This window comes from Acomys russatus, chromosome 30, assembly GCF_903995435.1.
Source record: "Acomys russatus chromosome 30, mAcoRus1.1, whole genome shotgun sequence".
Classification (NCBI taxonomy): Eukaryota; Metazoa; Chordata; class Mammalia; order Rodentia; family Muridae; genus Acomys; species Acomys russatus.
In genome coordinates, this window is record NC_067166.1 from 17,899,206 (window position 1) to 17,918,375 (window position 19,170).

The following is a 19,170-nucleotide window of genomic DNA, read 5'->3' on the forward strand; positions in this document are numbered from 1 at the left end:
GGGTTGTCTTGTAGATCTGTTGGTTGGGACTGGGTAAACACAATCTCTTTTTTTCTCCACATTTGGGTTTTCCTGTAATTTTCTCCTTGTGTTGCAAAGAAATTTTTTATGAGGGGTGAGAATTACACTTGTAAATATAAATATTTAGAGTGTATTTAGGAGTTACACTGGGTTAGTAAAGTGACAACTGTAGGTTCTCTTGTAAGACCCATAGCCTCACCAGCCCTGGCTAGTTGTGTAGGTTTCCAGTACCAGGGAACTCATCCTGGCAGGTCTATGTCAACTAGAGGAGCTGCTGCTTCCCAACAGTGGATTACTGCCACTATTGCACCCTTAACACTGTTGAGCCATGCTGGTTATTGCTATGTTCATAGGTGTTACATCTGCGTAGGATTGTTGGTTCCCCCCTTCCTTGTAGGCTTGCATGGTGCTTTCCGTTTCCATGAAGATAGTCCTTGGGGAGGAGAAACAGTGTCTAAAACTCGGTTCATGTAGTTATTCTTCAGTATTGTTGATAGTTTTAGTAATTTTCTGATCTATGTTCTTTACCCACTATTTAAAGTCTCTTATTCTTTGTTTAGAGAAATATACAACTTGGTGCTACATATGCCCAGCTGATGGAGTGTAACCTTTTGTTGCTTTTAATGCTAACCCCATTTCTTTAATATTTCAAGCTTGCTTTCTTGTTGTCCTATTGATAATGTGTAACAAGGGTCTACTTTGTCTTTGCTTTTCACTTGGTGCTGGGAACTGGCTCTGCCCACAGTGGACTCACATCCTCCTTCAGGATATCTATCAAGTGATGGACCTTCCCAGGCCCACCCTATCTTACATGGCTATATCGTCTTAGCTGTGCCTTCTATAAATCCACTTACCACGTTTTTTTGCTGAAATTACAAGCCAGAAAGTAGGGAAATAGGTATACGATTTGGAGTGGCTTCAAGGGTAACTCTTGGTTATATCTGTAAAGTACTGACAGAGAGATGTTTCAAAGAGCTATTGTGAGGGCCATGAGTGAGCAGTGATGACTTCTGGCCTGGCACCTAGTTGTATCTGAATAACTATATGTTATTGCTTCTCTTCTCCATAAGTCATTCATTCATGCCTCAAATCCTTCCTTGTCTTTGGATCTGTGTCAGGTGACTGGTAGTATTGATCAAAGCTATTGCCTCTTCTCTGATATCTATTTTTCACTGCCTATAGCAATAGTTCCCAATAGATTATCTGAAAAAATGTAAACAAAACATTTAATTTTTAAATAAAAAAATTTAAAAATTTAAATAAAATACTTAAATAAACCATTGTGTCTTAGATCTTTATATATTTTGAAAAACTTTGTAGGAAAGCAATTTGATTAATTTTGTATTACCAAAAAATTTTTCAGAAAAAATCAGTAAAACTCTCTATGGCCTCCTCTTCTCTAAAGGGTGGTTACTGTTACACATTAGGTTCTGTGGGGCTGCTACTTGGTACACCTTAGCATCTTGAATTGAATAAACATAAAAGACCTTTAAATAGTAGGGACCCTTGAGATATGACTCAAATAACGAGTAGGATCCAGTTCTTAGATTTCTCGTCTTGTAAGAAAATTATAGTTAGCATTATAGATAAGCAAAGATATCTTCTTGGGCTCTATATGCTATAAACACGGGGAATGGTAGCAGAATATGCTAACGCTTACTTCTTTGATCCAACCTGGAACAAATTATTAGCAGTCTGAGGAGATAATAACTCATCTTGCCAGAGAGGTAGTAGACATGTTGTGGGGGTGTAGATGCTGGGGGCCAGATGTAAATGTTATTTTTGTTTCCTCTGATGAGAGGATGAGATGAGAGCCATACTCAAGCTGTACTAATAGGGCTTGGACTGAGCCTAGAGCATTTCTTTCTCTGTTCTAACTATCCCTAGTTCTAGGCCTGGAAGCTTCTAGCCCCCATGCAATCTAATCTATAACCCAAGCCTTGAAGGCTTCAGCTTCCGGCCTCCATCTGCTAACCTTGGCTTAGAATGCTTTCAGCCTCTGAGACTTAGTGCTGAATAAATTCACCCTTTCTAGCTCTTTCTGAACTCTTGCTGGCTGGTTCAGCTTAGCTGCTCTGGCCCAAATTCCTCTCCAAGCTGACAGGTTCAATTTGGCTTCTCTCTGGGCTTCAGACTGACTTGCTCTGCTTGGCCTCACACTAACCCTGGCAATATGTTCTAATCTTCTGGTTCCTTCTCGTCCTTTAGCTTCTTCTCTCTGTACCCTGTCCTTGTAAAAGTGCCACACGGTTGGCTTGCCTACTACTCCTACTGCCCTCGCTGCTCTCCCTGTGCTGCTCCCAGGAGAACCGGGTGCATCCTGTCTCTCACTCAGTCTGTTCTCATTCTCCAGCTCATCACGTTGTCTAGCACTCAACTAGGTGCTACTTTCAAACATCGCTGCTCCCTTCTATAAACTAATCTTACTTTTGTTGTTTGGGATTAAAGATGTGTACCAAGAACGTGTCTGTATTCTAGCCGGATCACATAGACCTAGAAGGTCTTTAGATGTGATCCCTTGCCAGAGCAGCCATGTTGCTGGGTTAAAATTCCTCTACAGGGAGAGCAGCCAAAGTGATTGAAAACTATAAATTTCAATACCCATAAAATATATTATTTTCCTGAGTAGCATAACAGCTAATTGGGATAGCAACTTTAAGAGTGATTCTAATATTGGACATTGGAAGCTTTGTAAGAACAAGAACAATCTGTTAGGGTATTGCCTTTGAAAATAACTCACTGGGGAAGTTGGGGTTTGTTTAGAATAACAAAACCCAGGGTTATTAATTTAGAGTCAGGATTCATAGAATTTCATAGAATTGCACCCACATATCTTCCAGCTCTCTTCTGATTTTCCGTTCTTTTTATTTTCTTATTTCATATTGGCATATTCATTCAGAAAGTTATGATTGATAGAAAGAATTTTATATCGTTATTTAAACTATGAAGTATTGAGGTGATTTGTTAATTTAACTAATCAGAGCATCTGTCTCTTTTGTTGGAACAGATAATTAAAACGTAGTTGAGATAATTTGTCATCTGTGATGACATTCAGGCATACTAATTTTATATAGGAGAGTAGTAAGGAATATTATTTTTATTTATGGATGAAATAGACACTTGGTAAAAATAAATCACTAACAAAATGAATTATTAATCTCATTTTTTATTTTAAATGTTGCTTTGTGTTTTATGTAATACACAGGAACTAAATGAAACCACAGATTCCCCTGAAATTAGTCTTCTCTCAGGTACTTCTCTTGTGGAGTCTGATTCAGTTGCACTAAAGGAGAAATCGTTAACAGAGCCAGTGAAGACCTTAGCAGTACCAGATACATTTTCTGAGCCTGGAAAGGAAGTAACACTGACCATGACATCTAAAGAAACCAAAGATGAAGAAAGCTCTCTTGAAACATTTGTGTCTGTTTTAGAAGGGTTACTAGAATCACCAGGAGGCACCCAAGAGGAAACACTGCTTGAAATAATGAATGACTCCAATCCTCAAGAGTTGTTGAACCCATTGAGTTCTGTGTCGTTCCCTTTGAATGCCTTGTCAGCGTTCCATAGAGATGTGGTAGAAAACATGGAGGAGGATGCTGCAGCATGTTACATAGATGTACTAGAAAACATGAAGGATGATGCTGCATTGCCAGCTGAATTGCTGGCAACCATCAACGCATTACCGGGTGACGAGGTAGGACCCATCTGTCAAGAACAAGAGAAAAGCAGCGCTGTTAGCGGTGGAAATGGATGTTTACAAGTGCAGCCTATGGTGTCTCAAATAGATGAAGATTGCACACAAATAGAGCAGGTGAATTTCCTATCCTACCATTTAAACAGTTGGGGTTACCTAGGTTGTGGAACAACCATCTGTTAGTAGGACAAATGTATACACACACTATGAATATCTGAATCTGTTGTGTAGTGACCTAAAACAATCTTCATTGTGTTAAATCCAAATCATCTCACCAGCTACCAACATTTAGAAGGTATTATGTAACTTTCATAGACAGACTGCTCCTTTTAGAAGTCCTGGGTAAAGTTTACAAGGAATTAAGCTAAAATTATTTTCTCCCCAACTTACAGCATATCATTAGCTTTTTAGTATATAGGAAAGAATTTCTTACTAGAAGTTTCTCTCCTGTTCAGAATGTTACTTACTATATTTACCTGAGTACAGAGTAGATACTGACCCACCTATAGTTAGGCGCAGTGATTTGGGCTATTAGGTATCAGAGGAAGAGTTAAGCCTTCTTTAAGCTCTGTTTGCATTTAGTGTATGAGTGAAGTGCTATAACAACGTGGGGTTTTATACTTTGGACAGCATTGTGCCTGCAGGCCCTGTAGATATGGAACAGGAGCCAAGTTCCCTTTTCATGTTGAGAGTTTGTATTCTCACTATTATAAAGTTAAATGCAGGTATGGTGGTGTGTACTAGTAATACCAGCACTGGAGAGACTGGAGCAGCAGGGGCAGCAGTTCAAGAGTTCAAGGCCAGCATGGGGACACAATAACACCTGTCACAGATCAGCCAAAACCAAAAGAACATATCAGAGATTATAAGATTATTGAACAGTATGGTAATTAAAGTCCCCCATAGGTCCACTCTCTAAACTGTTAACGGTTTGGTGCATCTTCAGTTACTTCTATTCCATGTACATTTATCTCTTTCAAATGAGACTGTATAATACAGGATGCATTGCAGCTTATTTTTAAATATAACATATGCTGCTTATCTTTTTAGTGTGAGGAAATTTAGCACTTTTAAATGAAATCTTTTAGATTACTAAATGATATATAAATATATTATAATTTAATCAATTAATAATAATGGAAACTTAGATTCCTTTTCTATTTCCTCTTGGCTATTAACAGAATATTTCATGTGCATCCCCAGGAAGATTTAGAGAAAACATGAGTTTATGTTGCAGCATACAAACCTGGAGTAATACCAGTGTAGTCTGGCCATCAGCTCTTCCAGACATTAGAAGATTAAGAAAAGAAAACAGAAAAAAGGCACACTAATCAAGGAGATAAAGATTGTTAAATATTTTAGAATTCTAGTATAAGAAGAAGTAAAATATAGAAAATATGATTAATACTGGTAAAGCAAACACAAGTTTTAGTGCATCTTCAAGTTTAAGAAGGGAAACCCTTTAATCTGTAGAACTGAATCAAGTTAAATACTCAGCTGTGATGAAAATGTTCACTATTTTATTTTGAGAAGCTTTGCGTCTGGATCTGTAAAGTACCTCAAGAAGGATTAGGCGATACATGTAAAATGTGAATGTCCTTGTAAAAATTAGTCTATAGTAGATTATCAAGGAGAAATTGGAAGAATTCATGACATACTTTTGACCTCTGAAAATATGGAAATTATCTATCACCTTGTCCCCTAAATGTCATTGCCTCTGTCATAGAGTACTGGCTTGCACAGACCATTAATCTGTTCTTGACTGGTCTTTGTCATGTTCTTATGTGTGTGTCTTATTCTATACTACTTACTTCCTGAATTTTAAATTGAATATTGATGAAATAAGTTCTTTCTTTTTTTTCCCCCTTCTCCCCCACCCGGTCTCCTTATGAAGCCCAGGCTGGTCTCAAACTCACAATTCTCCTGCCCCAGTTTTCCAAGTGCTGGGATTATAGACATGTGTCACTAAGACTAGCTGTTTGTTTTTCATAAGCTTAAAATCTATATTGTTCTTTAAAAATATGATTATAAAGTTTTCTCATTATGTTCATATATGGTTGTGAATTGTTACGCTTTCATCTTAAAGACATTTCAGTTTTAACAGAGTAGCAGATAAATTTTATTATTTTTGTTTTAATGTTGTAACTATTTGTGGATATATATCTATATATCGTTATAGACAATAGAAGATGTAAAACCATTTAGCTTGCCAACATTGACTCATGAAAATGCCACCTCTTATAAGCAACTAAACAATAAGGGAAATTCAGACCCCCTGAAAAGTACCTCTGTCCAGGAAACACCGTATGCACTAAGAAAATCATCTAGACTGGAAAAACTGAAAGCAAGCAGAGATGTGATGCATACAGATGTTGTGTTGAAGATACCAGAAAGGATTTTATTAAAAACACTTAGCTGCGAGCATCGAATAGATAGCAATTTTTCAACTGATAATTTCAGGTATGCTTTTAAATTATATCTTTCTCACCAGATGTGCTGCAAATTTAATTGGTAATTGGGTGTGGGAGGATGTTAGAGGCAGTATCAACTCACCCCTAAGTAAAAAGCATTTTTATGTTGCTGTTTTTTATTTTACAGTTTAGATCAGTGCCCTACCTCATAACAAGTCTCTTTACCCCTCACACCCCTGCAAAGAGCCTGCCTCCTTTCCCCTACAAGGTGAATAGAGTGGATAGTGACATGCCAGCTTGGGAGTGAAGGGCAGGAAGCTCAGAATCCTTCTATTTGTAGGAAACTACACCTAAAGTAACAGAATTAAAAGACTGGCATGGGCTTGTCTCTCACAGAGTTAGCTACAGCTTACTTAGACCCCATCTCCATGTTTAAGTTGCTTTGTCAATTGAGAATAAACCAGTAATTGTCTATGGGTTTTCAATTTTTGTCAAAAATTAATGTAATTTTTCATGAAGGCTTATGGAAAATATTGCAATTATTTAATAAGTCCATTTTTTTAAAGAATGCAGGATTCTGCTTTAATGATTGACAGTAAAAGGAAGGATATGCATTCATCTAGATCCAAGAGTAAACAGAGAAGGAAAAAGGAACATCGTAAAATTAAAAATGGTGAGACATGTTTTGAATATTTCATTTCTTTAAGTAGCTTATAGAAACAGAACTGAGCCTGGTGTGGTGGCGCACACCTTTAAAGCCAGCAGAGGCAGGCAGATCTCTACTACAAAGAGAGTCCAGGACAGCCAGGAGGACTACAAAAGAAACCCTGTCTTGAAAAACAAAAACAAAAAGCAAAAACAAAGCAAACAAACAAAAAGAAAATCTGAAGTAGAACAATTTATAATATGACCTCAATTGTATTTATGAGTTAACTAACAGTTTCAGTGATGGTAAGTAAGAGTTTTCCCACTAGCACACACAGCTCATTAGTAGCATAAGTGGGATTTGAGATTGAATGGCCCTTGGGGTAGTACATATGGTTTTTACTATAGAGAGCAGCTGAGAGTGCTTTCATAGTTGGCTGTATGGCTAGCATACAAAAGACTGCCAGTGCCTACCAAAAATATTAGTAGAGAAAAGATGAGGGCAAATTATTAACAGGTTAATTATTAACTTGTTCTGTTTTATATAACCTGTAATTAAACTAAAAAGTTCTATTACAATAAAATAATATAAAAACATTGGTTCCAAGTAATAGTGGACTTGACAAAATTGAAACATGAACTATACATTGCATCTGAGCTTTCTGAATTTGAAACTAATACTCTTGAGTGTATAAGAGAATATTTATATTCTTAGAAAATACATGTCAAGTATTAGGGATAACATTTTTGTTATATAAAAGTCCCTTCGGCTGGAGAGATGGCTCAGTGGTTAAGAGCATTGCCTGCTCTTCCAGAGGTTTTTAGTTCAGCGATCACATTGTGGTTCACAAACATTGGGAGGCAGAGGCAGGTGGATTGCTGTGAGTTCGAGGCCAGCCTGGTCTACAAAGTGGGTCCAGGACAGCCAAGGCTACACAGAGAAACCCTGTCTTGAAAAACCAAGCCAACAAACAAACAAAAAAGTCCCTCATTATCATTCCAGCTATCTGTCTATGTACAGCTGATTATAGATAGGTAGGTGGATGGATGGATGGGTGGGTGGGTGGGTAGATAGATAGATACATAGATACATAGATAGATACATAGATAGACAGACAGACAGATGAAAATGATTTAAAGTTGTGGTAAAATGTGTAACATTGAATCCTTTGCTTATATTTTTTAGTCAGATCAAACTTAGAGGCTATATCCTTAGAACATTATTCTCTTTACATACTTTTTCTGAAAGTCTGAAATTATTTCAAAATATAAACAAATTTAATAAACTGGAAAAATCTCCAAAATAGTATATCTCATATGTTAACTAGATAAGCAATATAAGAGAAAATTATATATAATTATAATAATTACAGTGCTGTAAAAAAGAAGGAAACTACTACTTACGACAGGAAAACTTATGTCATCCCTGTAAGAAGAAGGTCTGAACTTACTTCTGAGGTACCAAAAGGAGACTTGAACAAATGGAAATGAGAAACTAGTTCTCAAGAACTTAAGGAATGTTCTCTCTGTTACTTACAAGTGCATGTGGTCTCAATCAAAAGTGGGTTGGGGGGCTGAGAAGGTAACTCAGTCAGTAAAACGCTTGCCAAACCAATACAGGACCTGAGTTTAATTTCTAGCACTGCAGTGGTCTGAATAAGAATGGTGTTCATAGGCACATATATTTGAATGTTCAGTCATAAGAACATATATTTGAAGTGTCAAATGCCCCCCTGCTTCCAGGCCTGAGGATCAGGATGTAGCTCTTAGCTATTGCTGCAGTGACATGTCTGCTGCTGTGTTCCTACCATGATGATGACGACCTCTGAAGTTCTAGGCCCACAATTAAATGCTTTGTTTTGTAAGTGTTGCCTTGGTCATAGTGCCCCTTCATAGCCAAAGAACAGTGACTAAGACAAGTACATTCTTGTAATCCCTGCACTTGGAGAGACAGTGACAGGGAGATATGTGGGCGTTGATGGCCAAGTGTTTGATCAGATCCATTTGCTCTAGGTTCAGTGAGAAACCTCCGTCTCAAAAACTGATTGTGCACAGACCCTTGTCATTGGCCTCTGGCTGGCCTCCACATTCCCTTGCACATATCTGCCTAAACATGCACACACACACATATGAAACCATAGGTGTGTGTGTGTGTGTTACATGCATGAATGTTTGTTGGTGTACATGCCTCTATATGTGCATGCAGAAGCCAAAGCATCAGGTGTCTTACTTCACTGCTCCGCACATTTTCTCCTTGAGACAGAATCTCTCACTGGCTGGGAAGCTCGCTGTTTCATCTAGACTGGATGGCTGGCAGGTCAACTTTCTTTTGCCTCCTAGTAGTGGGTTTTCTGGCATACGCAGCTATGTCTGTCTTTTTACATGGGTGGTAGGGATTTGAACTCAGGTCTTCATGATTGAAGAGCAAGTCCTCTTACCCATTGAATAATCTCTCTAGTTCCATATATATAGAGTTTTCTTTGCTTGTTTGTTGTTTTATTATTTTAATAGGGCTTGAGGGTAGCTATGAGAATGCTACAAAATGATACTAAATTTCAGGAAGAAAAATAAGTATAAAAAACCAGCAAAAAATATTTAGAAAAGTTAAATCAGCGATAGTGTGACAAGAATGTGTTCTGTGTAAATGATAACATTTTAGAAAACCACTGAAGTTAAAGTTGTCATGGTGTGGGACCTGACAGATAAATCAGTTATTTGTCATGGTGTAGGACCTGACAGATAAATCAGTTATTTGTCATGGTGTAGGACCAGACAGATAAATCAGTTACTTGTCATGGTGTAGGACCAGACAGATAAATCAGTTATTTGTCATGGTGTAGGACCTGACAGATAAATCAGTTATTTGTCATGGTGTAGGACCAGACAGATAAATCAGTTACTTGTCATGGTGTAGGACCAGACAGATAAATCAGTTACTTGTCATGGTGTAGGACCAGACAGATAAATCAGTTACTTGTCATGGTGTAGGACCAGACAGATAAATCAGTTACTTGTCATGGTGTAGGACCAGACAGATAAATCAGTTATTTGTCATGGTGTAGGACCTGACAGATAAATCAGTGAAATGGAAAAAAGGACTCAGATTTGAAAAGCAGATACAATGGGAATATGACGGTGATGAATGATACAGGCCATATCGCAAAAGTACTGGTAAAAGGGACTAAGTGTTGCATATAACATCCCTCATTCTAAATTGAATTTTAGGCTGACCAAAGGTTTAAGTGAAAATTTTTGAAAGAGAACAGAGGTCAATCTTTCTCATAGTCTTAATATTGTGAAAAGTCCAAATCCTTTTAAAGAATTATTCAAGCCAAGAGCTAAGATAGAAAAGGAAAATTCAGTGAAATACATTCTACAGAAGACCAACGTGAAACAGGAGGACTATTAGTGACGCGACACAAAGGCTTCAGTGCAGTAGTGTGGAACAGACTCTCATGAGACAGTCAGTACCAAGGGGGAGGCTGTGTCTGGGCCCGTGATGACTGATTTACCAGGATATCCTTGTCTCCAAACTCACTGAGTTGTAAACATTAATTAGTGTGATTTTTACATGTCAAAATACTAATACCTAAAAACCTTACTACTAATACTGGCCTTAAATTTGAAAATTACTCACTGCAACTTATTATCTTAACAATCTCAAAAGGAAAAACTACATAGATTATTTCATCAGATTTAAAGAAAGCATTTGATAACATCAAACACTCACTTCTGGTTAAAAATTACAGTGGACATGCATAGAGGAGGATTTCCTCAACCTGACAGATGTCGTACAGCTACTATCTTCATTGCTGAAGTAATAAGTGTTTCCTCTTGTCTTGGTCAGGGTTCTGTTGGTGGGACAAAGCCCTATGACCAAAAGCACCCAGGGGAGGGGGGAGTTTGTCTTACTTTGCTCTGTTCTCTCATGTTCCAGTCCTCAGGTCACAGTCTACTACAAAGGGCAGTCAGGGCAGGAAGCTGTACTCAGGAGTCGAAGCAGAAGCCGGGGAGACACACTGCTACCTGTCTTGTTCCCCATGGGTTTTCCAGCCTGCTTTCTTACATAACTTCCTATGTAGCCCAGGGGTGGCCCCATCCACAGGGAGCTGGGCCTTCCCACATGATCATCAGTAAAGAAAATGTCTCACAGCTTTGCTCACAGGGCAGTCTGCTGGGCGCATTTTCTCCATTGAGATTCCCTCTTCCCAAATGACTCCAGCGTGTGTCATGTTGATAAACTAGCTCAACTAAACTTAAACTAAACTAAAATAAGCAGGAAACCCCCTAGTAATACCACTAACAAAAATACTTAGTCTTACCACTTCTATTTCTGTTGAACATTGTAACGTTCTAGATAATTATTTTATAGAAAAACAAAAAGCAACAGTATTAGAAGTAAGAGTATATTAGTCACAAATAACACAATCATCTGTGCTAAAAATTTGATGAGATCTATAATAAAAGCTACTTTACCTATAGAACTGTTAGCCAAAATTAACTATTTCTTCTGTAAGTTACTTTGGTCATATTATTTTATCATAGCAACAGGAACGCAACCAACATTGTTTCTATAATCTAGTTTAGCAAAGTTTTAGGACACAAAAATATGTGAATATTCTTATATATTATAGCATTAAATAAAGTGCAAATTTAAAACCATTAAAATAAAACAAGTATTTAAGGATAAATCATTTTTAGTGTCAGATAGATCACTAAAGCCTGCAAAACAAACAAAAAGCAGAGAAATCAAGGGAAATTTGATGGAGAGAAATGGACTGTTACTTCTCAAATCTAATCAAAACCCATGCAGAGACTGTTCTGTTGTGTCGCCCTGCCCCCACCCCAGTGTATGTGCGGGGGGAGTGGAGTGGGGGGGTCGTAGGCAGAGGGAAAGGTGCACATGTGCAGCACATGTCCAGGCCAGCGGATGGCCTCCAGCATCATTCCTCAGCTAATGCCCACTTTCTGAAACAGGATCTCACTGGCCTGGAACCTGCAGTAAAACTCAGCTGGCCACAAGTCCCAGGACCCACAGGCGCTGCCATCCTGGATCAAACCCAGGTTCTTGTGCTTGCTAGGCAAGTACTTTGCTGACTGAACCATCACTAAACCTCCCCTCCCCTCCCCACCCTTCCCCTCTCGGTTTTACTTTCCTTTCATAAAATTACTAAGTCATTTTGTTTTTAAATGCAGAAGACTTACAACAGCAAAATACCCGAAAATAAAATTTGAGAGCTACCATGATCAGACAAAGAATTATGTAGCTATAATAATAAAAATAGCATGATGTTGATATCAAGATAGGGAAATAGATCAAGGAAAGAAAATGCAATCTGGAAACATAGTCATGCAAAACTACCTTTCCTGAAGTAGAAGGACAATGTAGTAAATAAATGGATATTCATATGCAACAAAATATTATGCTTGTATATTTTTAAAGGAGTGTTGAATTTTACTTCGGTTGACAAGTTACTTGAAGATTTAATTTTTTAATACTTTGTTAAAATCTTGATCGGCAGGTATAGTGTTGGGCCCTGCAGAAGTGATTTCATGAGACATGACCATTCTGTGCTCTCTCAAATGCCCACCTGGCTAGTGTCCACTTCTCCAGCTCTTAGGTCACAGGCATATGCCATTGTGTCTGGCTTTTACATGGGTGGTAGGGATCAAACTCAGGTCCACAGGCTTGCACAGCAAGCACCTTACCATGGAGCCATTTCTCCAGCCCAAGGGTCCTCTTATATACAAGCAGTTTATTTATATAATGATTCAGGGACCTCCTTATATAGATTTCTGGTACCTTTCTTTATTTTCTCATTTGTGGTACCCCACTTGGCAAATTATACAACCATCTCAATCTCAGATCCTATTTTCTAAGATTAGTGGGGTCACCTTACTTTGTAAAAGCCTTCTCTTGTACCACTATGCTCTGAAAATTCATCTGAACAAAAAGCCATAGGGACCTTGGGGCTCACTGAATTCATTTTCTACCCCTAGGGTCAAATCTAAAATGCCAGTTTTCTTGTTTGTAACAAGGTCTTAACTTATTTTGTCTGTTTTTCTGCTTTGTTTCGCTTGAGAGGACAAGTGACTGGACAATAAGATTTTTCACAGGTTAATGTTCACTGAGAAATTGTTTATGCTTATGTCTTCATTTGCTTCTTTTAATAAATTATATAATTATAATAGCAAGTACAACTAAAATACATATTTTGGAACAAGCACCATTGTTTCCTGGTAGGAATACATATTATCTATGGGAGGGTGTTTGTATTCTTCAGTATAAGAACAATAGTCTCTCATGTTCAGCAATTAGGGTAGTCTGTCTGCCTGCCTGCCTCCCTTCCTCCTCCCTCCCTCCTCCCCTCCTTCCCTCCCTCCCTCCCTCTTTCCCTCCCTTCCTCCCAACCTTCCTTCTTTCTTCTTATCCCCTTATAGCAAGACCTAATAGAGGCAGCAAAATAAAAGGAAACTTACTGAAATTACAGAGAAAGTCCTCCACTATTCAGTTATCTTTATACAGTTTTGTTTGTTTGTTTTGACTAGGTAGCCCAGGCTAGTCTGGAGTGTTCTGTGTAGTTTAAGCTAGCCTGGAGCTCATGGTTTTCCTGCTGGGTTATAGGATTGCCCCCATTTCTGGTTCATCGTTATCAACTTTATAGATCACGGAGGTTGGCTAGATCAGAATTGGAAAAGCCTTTTTTCCCCCCAGCCTTCCTTCCTGCTGGAGTACCGAACTGTGCCTATTTCTGCTTCATTACTATCAAGTTTTTAAATGGGGCGTGGGGAGGAGGGTGGTTAGCTAGATAAAATAAGAATAGTTACCATCAAAACTACCTTGAAATTCAAGAAATCCATAGAGTATCATCCCCAAGAAGTGGCTGGGTTTGGAGAATACATGGGAGGAGTTAGTTTTAGTATTTTAAGAGGCACAGTTGAGAATTAGTACTTGGTTTAGTTTTAATTGAGTATCATGACTTAGCAAATCAAAACTGTTGCAAAAATGGAGATTGTAATTCTTTTTTTAATTTGAAGCTAGCAATTTTCATTAAAGAAAAAATTTGACAGGGCTGAAGAGATGGCTCAGTAGTTAAGAGCACTGGCTGCTCTTCCAAAGGACCTGGGTTGCATTCCTTGCACCCACAGGGCAGCTCTCAGTTGTTTGTAACTCCAGTCTTAGGGGATAAAGGTCTATCAATCTTACTGCTTTTCTCAGAGAACCAACTCTGTTTAATTGATTTTTTTGTATTTTTGTTGAGGAAAAAAATTACAAGTAATATACTTACTGGTTTAGATATTCTTTTTTAGCATACACATTTATTTTATTACATATGAATAAAACAAACTATATACAGCAGGGAGAACCATGAGATAATCATGAGTTATATAAACATTACATTCATAGTGATTTGGCTATTTGTATTTGTCAAACTTAAACATCTTTCCTATGTTATTGGGTCTAAGTTTATGAATGAAATTCAGTATCTATTATATCTCATTTCTATTAACTTAAATGCTTTATCTTGATCTAAGAAAATCTTATCCCCTAACCAACTAATCTTGATTGTAAAAGTAAACTATCTGGTCTTCAACCCCTTTCAGAGACTTGAGAAGGAATAAAACTTAAATGCCTGAGTGAACCGGTAGTGCAGGCTAACAGCTTCCACAATGAAAAAAAATGACTGAGACAGTTTACTGCGTGAACCCAACACTCTCTCTAACATTGGAGCCTCATCTTCGGCCTTCTAGCCCAATATCTCTGCTAGACTTACTCGCGAGGCAGGAACTGTTGAGGACTTGCTTACCCTGTCTTGACAGAGTTTGGCCGTCAACTCTGCCTGCATCTAAGGTTGCCCATTTTTAGGCAGAATTCTGTCTGTGGCAGAAATGAGGACATTTTGCCCAGTGGCTTGTTTGCCACATTTGAAGCCAACTCCATAAGGAAGTTCTTTGATGCTCATCATCTTCTTTGAGGTCAGCTGTCTTCACTTTTTCTTTAAGACTCCATAGTTTATTGTTTTGGGGAAGCTACTATCATGATGTTTGTATTAATGGTTTCTCAGTTGAGTTGACTTTCCTCTTAATGGAACATTGGAGAATATTCGCAAACATTTTTAATGATTATTACAGAAATAGGAGATCTCTCTTCAGTCCAGGAGGCTTAAGGCCAGAAAATTCAACAAAAATGAAATTTCCAGTCTAAATATTTCAATGCTAGATTGAGACCCAAGTTGCAAGTTAAATATGGTTTTAACATTTTTTTTGGATTTTATTAAATCTATCATAATTTATTAGAATTTAATAATTATTAGCAACATACTATTACCTCTAACTAACAAAGAAGATGGTATTTATATAAAGACATTGTATATATGGTTTGTTAGTTGAATTACTATAAATATAAATAGCTGTTTTTATAAAGGTGAAAGTATGCCTTTTATCTCACATATATGTAGTCTGCTGGATGAGATATTCTAATACCTTGAATTAGAAATAAGTTTTTTTCTTTCTTCTCTGCAGAAAGTAGCCTGTAAACAGTCTCTGTTAGTTGATAACTGACCTGTAGGGATTGTTTTTTATTTTGGAAAATTAAGAATGCTTTTACAAGAGGACCCAAGTTCAGCTCCAGGCACCCATATCAGGCAGTTGCAGCTCCCTCTAACTTTAGGTATAGGTATCTCTAGTACCTTTGACTTCCATGGGCGTTCATATATACATACCCACATAAAGAGATATGTACACATACATAATTAGAAATAAAATATTTGTCTCCTTTTTATGTTCTGTCATAGCAGGGTTAAAAATTTGATTTTTGTTTTCATTCCTCCTCTTCTTTTTATTTTCAAGATTTATTTATTTATTTATTATACAGAGCTCTGCCTGCATGTACAGCTACACGCCAGAAGAGGGCATCAGATCACATTATAGATGGTTGTGAGCCACCATGTGGTTCCTGGGAATTGAACTCAGGACGTCCGGAAGAGCAGCCAGTGTGTTTTCTGAGCGATTTCTCCAGCCCTCTGCCCGCTTCTTCCTTTCTTTTTAATATAAGGTTTCATGTAGTTCAATTTGGCCCCAAACTTGTTATGTATCAAAGGGTAGCTTTGAAACTTTATATTCTTCTGCCCTTACTCCCCATGTGCATGGATTCCAGGCATACACAACCGTGTCTGGCTTTATTGAACCCAAGTCCTTGTGCATGCCAGGCACACACTATACACTGTGTTACATTCCCAACCATCTTTGAATCCACTAAATAATATAAAATATTTTTATGGAGATGTTATATGATCTTCTCTAATTAGAATACTTTTAAACACGTGTGTGCATTCATGTGTGCATGCATGTGTATTTCTGTGGTAAGGCTATGTGCATGTAAATGTAAGTGCCCATAAAGACATCTTGGGCCTCCTAGAACTAGAGTTAAAGGTAGTTATAAGTGCTGGGAACCAAACCCAGGTCTTCTGCAGGAGTAGTATGTGCCCTTGATGGCTTAGACATCTCTTTAGCTCCTGGAATTGTTTTGCTTTTTTGAAAGAGAAGGCTTGAAATATTATTAAGATGTCAAATAAAAATGTCTTTTTTGTATAATAGGTTGGACAGCCCTCCATGAAGCCAGTGTAGGAGGAAACTATGAGACAGTAAGTGAATTATTAAAGGGTGGAGCCTATGTGAATGTCAAAGGAAAGTGCCAGATTACTCCCCTACATGATGCTGTGATGAATGGACATTATAAGGTACTTTACTAGTTTTTTTTTTTTATTGAACACACACAGTACTTGTAAACATGGATGATCTCTGATACCACACAGCTGGAAAGCAAGTTTGAGTTAATTTACTAATGAATACTCAGAATTAAAAAAAAATTACCGTGTGGTATTTACCATTATGCCCAATATGGTGGAAACCATTTTCACTTTATTTGGTGATATTTTTTATGTGGTCATTTGAAATACAGCTTGATATTATTTTCCAGGGCGGCCTTGAGCTCCTAGGCTCAAGTCTCTTCCTGCCTCAGCCTTCTGAGTAGCTGAGACAACATGCCATTTTAACATACTATTTGGATATAATCATACAGAACATTTTTGTTATGTGCTTTGTTGTCACTGTGTACTTCTTTAAAGCTCTTTTCATACAATGACCTGAAGGTTTTCAAAGAATGTTTTCTTCTATAAAGTGTCACACAGTGCTGTTCAGTCCAATAGGAAGCCAATATAACCTTGTGGACTCTAGTGGAACATTCAAGATCATCCCAGGGCAGGAGAATCCCAGAGCTAAAAATGGTTACCTGCATGAACAGGCTTTGCTGAAAATGTCTGTTCCTCATCCACCTGCTCCTGCTCCTCCATTTTTCCCTCCTTTTCCTCTTCCTTCCTCCCCCCTTCTTCCTCCCCCCTTCTTCCTCCCCTCTTCTTGGCCGCTTCCTGTTTTTTGTAGTGCTATGCATCCTCTCTAGGGCCTTGCTCATGCTAGTAAAGTACATTACCACTGAGCTATACCCCCACTCCCTGAACCTACTCAACTGTTTATTTCAGGCATGAGAAGTTATTTTTAGGTTTAAAACTTCTAGGGTAGGAAAGGGGCTTGATCAGTTGACCCTGGTACGATCTTTGTAATTTTAGAACATATACCAAACATAGAGGTGGAACAGGCTTATAGGAGCTGTAGGCATATTTATTCATAATGTGGAAGAGTGTTGCTTACTTTGATGATGTATGTTATAATCGTGGCGGGGACACCATTTGGAGAAAACTGGGGAAAGAGAGTTCCACATGGGACATAGTTTAATGGCTAGAAGGATGACAGTATGGCGCTTTCTGTCCTTCCTTTTTTCAAAGATGGCATCTAATTCAGTCTCCTTTCTCCCAACCCAACCCTTTGTAACTATTTATCTGATTTCAATTGTAGTTCTAACTTTTAGAATGTCGGACAATATATTTTCTTTTGTATTCTCCTTTTAAAACAGCATAATGCTTTTAAACATTCATCCATGTTGTCTGTTGTCAGAGAGTGGGTATCCTTTTATTCCTGAGTAATATTCCACTCCAAGGTTACCTGGGTTGTGTGTTTGGCTGTTACAAGTAAAGCTGCTATCAGTGGTCAAAAATAGAATGTCAGATGATGAAAATCCATAGGAAAGTTTTAAGATCAGTCCACTAATTCTGTAATACTCCTCCCGCAAAAGATAGAGCCTAATTCCCCTCCAAGGAATGAAGAATGGCATTTTAGTGACTTGCTTCTGCCTAGTAAGACATGGCAATGATGGCAATGTGTAGTTTCTAAAATTATGTTAAGAAATTCTGGACCTTATTCGTAATAGCGAGAACCTGGAAACAGCCTAAATGTCCCTCAGTTGAAGAATGGATAAAGAATCTGTGGTATATTTACACTATGGAATACTACTCAGCTATTAAAAACAAACATTTCCCGAAATTTGTGGACAAATGGATGGAACTAGAAATGATCATAGTGAGTTAACCCAGAAGCAGAAAGACTCACATGGTATATACTCACTTATAATTGGGCACTAGCCCAAAAAGCATGTCCCCATTGAAAGTCTTCACTTACCAGGAGATTGGGATAGATGTGAGGACATCCCACTGGCACTCTAGGTAAGAGAAATATAGGAGATGGGGAAATAGAAGGACACAAATGGTCCTAGAAACCTACAAGAAGAACATCGTGATGGGTGGATTGGGACCCAGGGCAGTCTACTCAAACTACTGCACTAACCAAGGACAATACAAGCAGTAAACATCGAACCCCTACTCTGATCTACCCAATGGACAGGACATTCTCCACAGTTATGTGAAGAGTGGGGACTGACTTTGACATGAACTCTGGTGCCCCATATTTGACCACCTCCCCTTAGTGGGGAGGCTTGATGGCACTCAAAGAAAGAATAAGCAGGCTACCAAGATGAGACTTGCTAGCCTATGACCATATAGTGGGGGAGGAGGTCCCCTTTAGTTATAGACCTAGGGGAGGGGAATGGGGTGAAAGCAGGAGGGAGGGAGGAACGGGAGGATACAAGTGAGGGGATAACAATTGAGTTGTAATCTGAATAAATTAGTAAAATAAAATTAAAAAAAAAGAAATACTGGAGCTGTCTTCTGATTCTTTGTCCTGACTTACTGACTAAAGAAGGTTATAGACACCCAAGCAGCTGTTTGGAGCAGCCCACATGGCAATGACTCCTTCTGCCTACAGCCAGGTTACCCAGACATTTTAGAAAAATGTGCTCCAGCCCCAGACAGGATTTTGTATGACTGTGTCTAGCCAGCAGCCTGACTCCGTGAAAGGCTGTTGGACAAACCATCCACCTAGGCCATTCGCAAATTCCTGATTCACATACTGTGAGAGTGTGCATTCTTAGTGTTATCCTAATTGTCACTA

At 38.2% G+C, this 19,170-nt stretch overlaps 1 protein-coding gene across 1 annotated transcript in view; it reads left to right on the plus strand.

The window, feature by feature from the left end:
* Positions 1-19,170, plus strand: part of Ankrd31 (ankyrin repeat domain 31) — a 140,384-nt gene that overhangs the window by 42,992 nt on the left and 78,222 nt on the right. The window contains exons 7-10 of the mRNA XM_051172275.1: positions 3,227-3,832; positions 5,895-6,175; positions 6,693-6,799; positions 16,369-16,511. Coding sequence (XP_051028232.1) covers positions 3,227-3,832; positions 5,895-6,175; positions 6,693-6,799; positions 16,369-16,511 — 1,137 coding nt within the window. The remainder of the gene's footprint in view (positions 1-3,226; positions 3,833-5,894; positions 6,176-6,692; positions 6,800-16,368; positions 16,512-19,170) is intronic.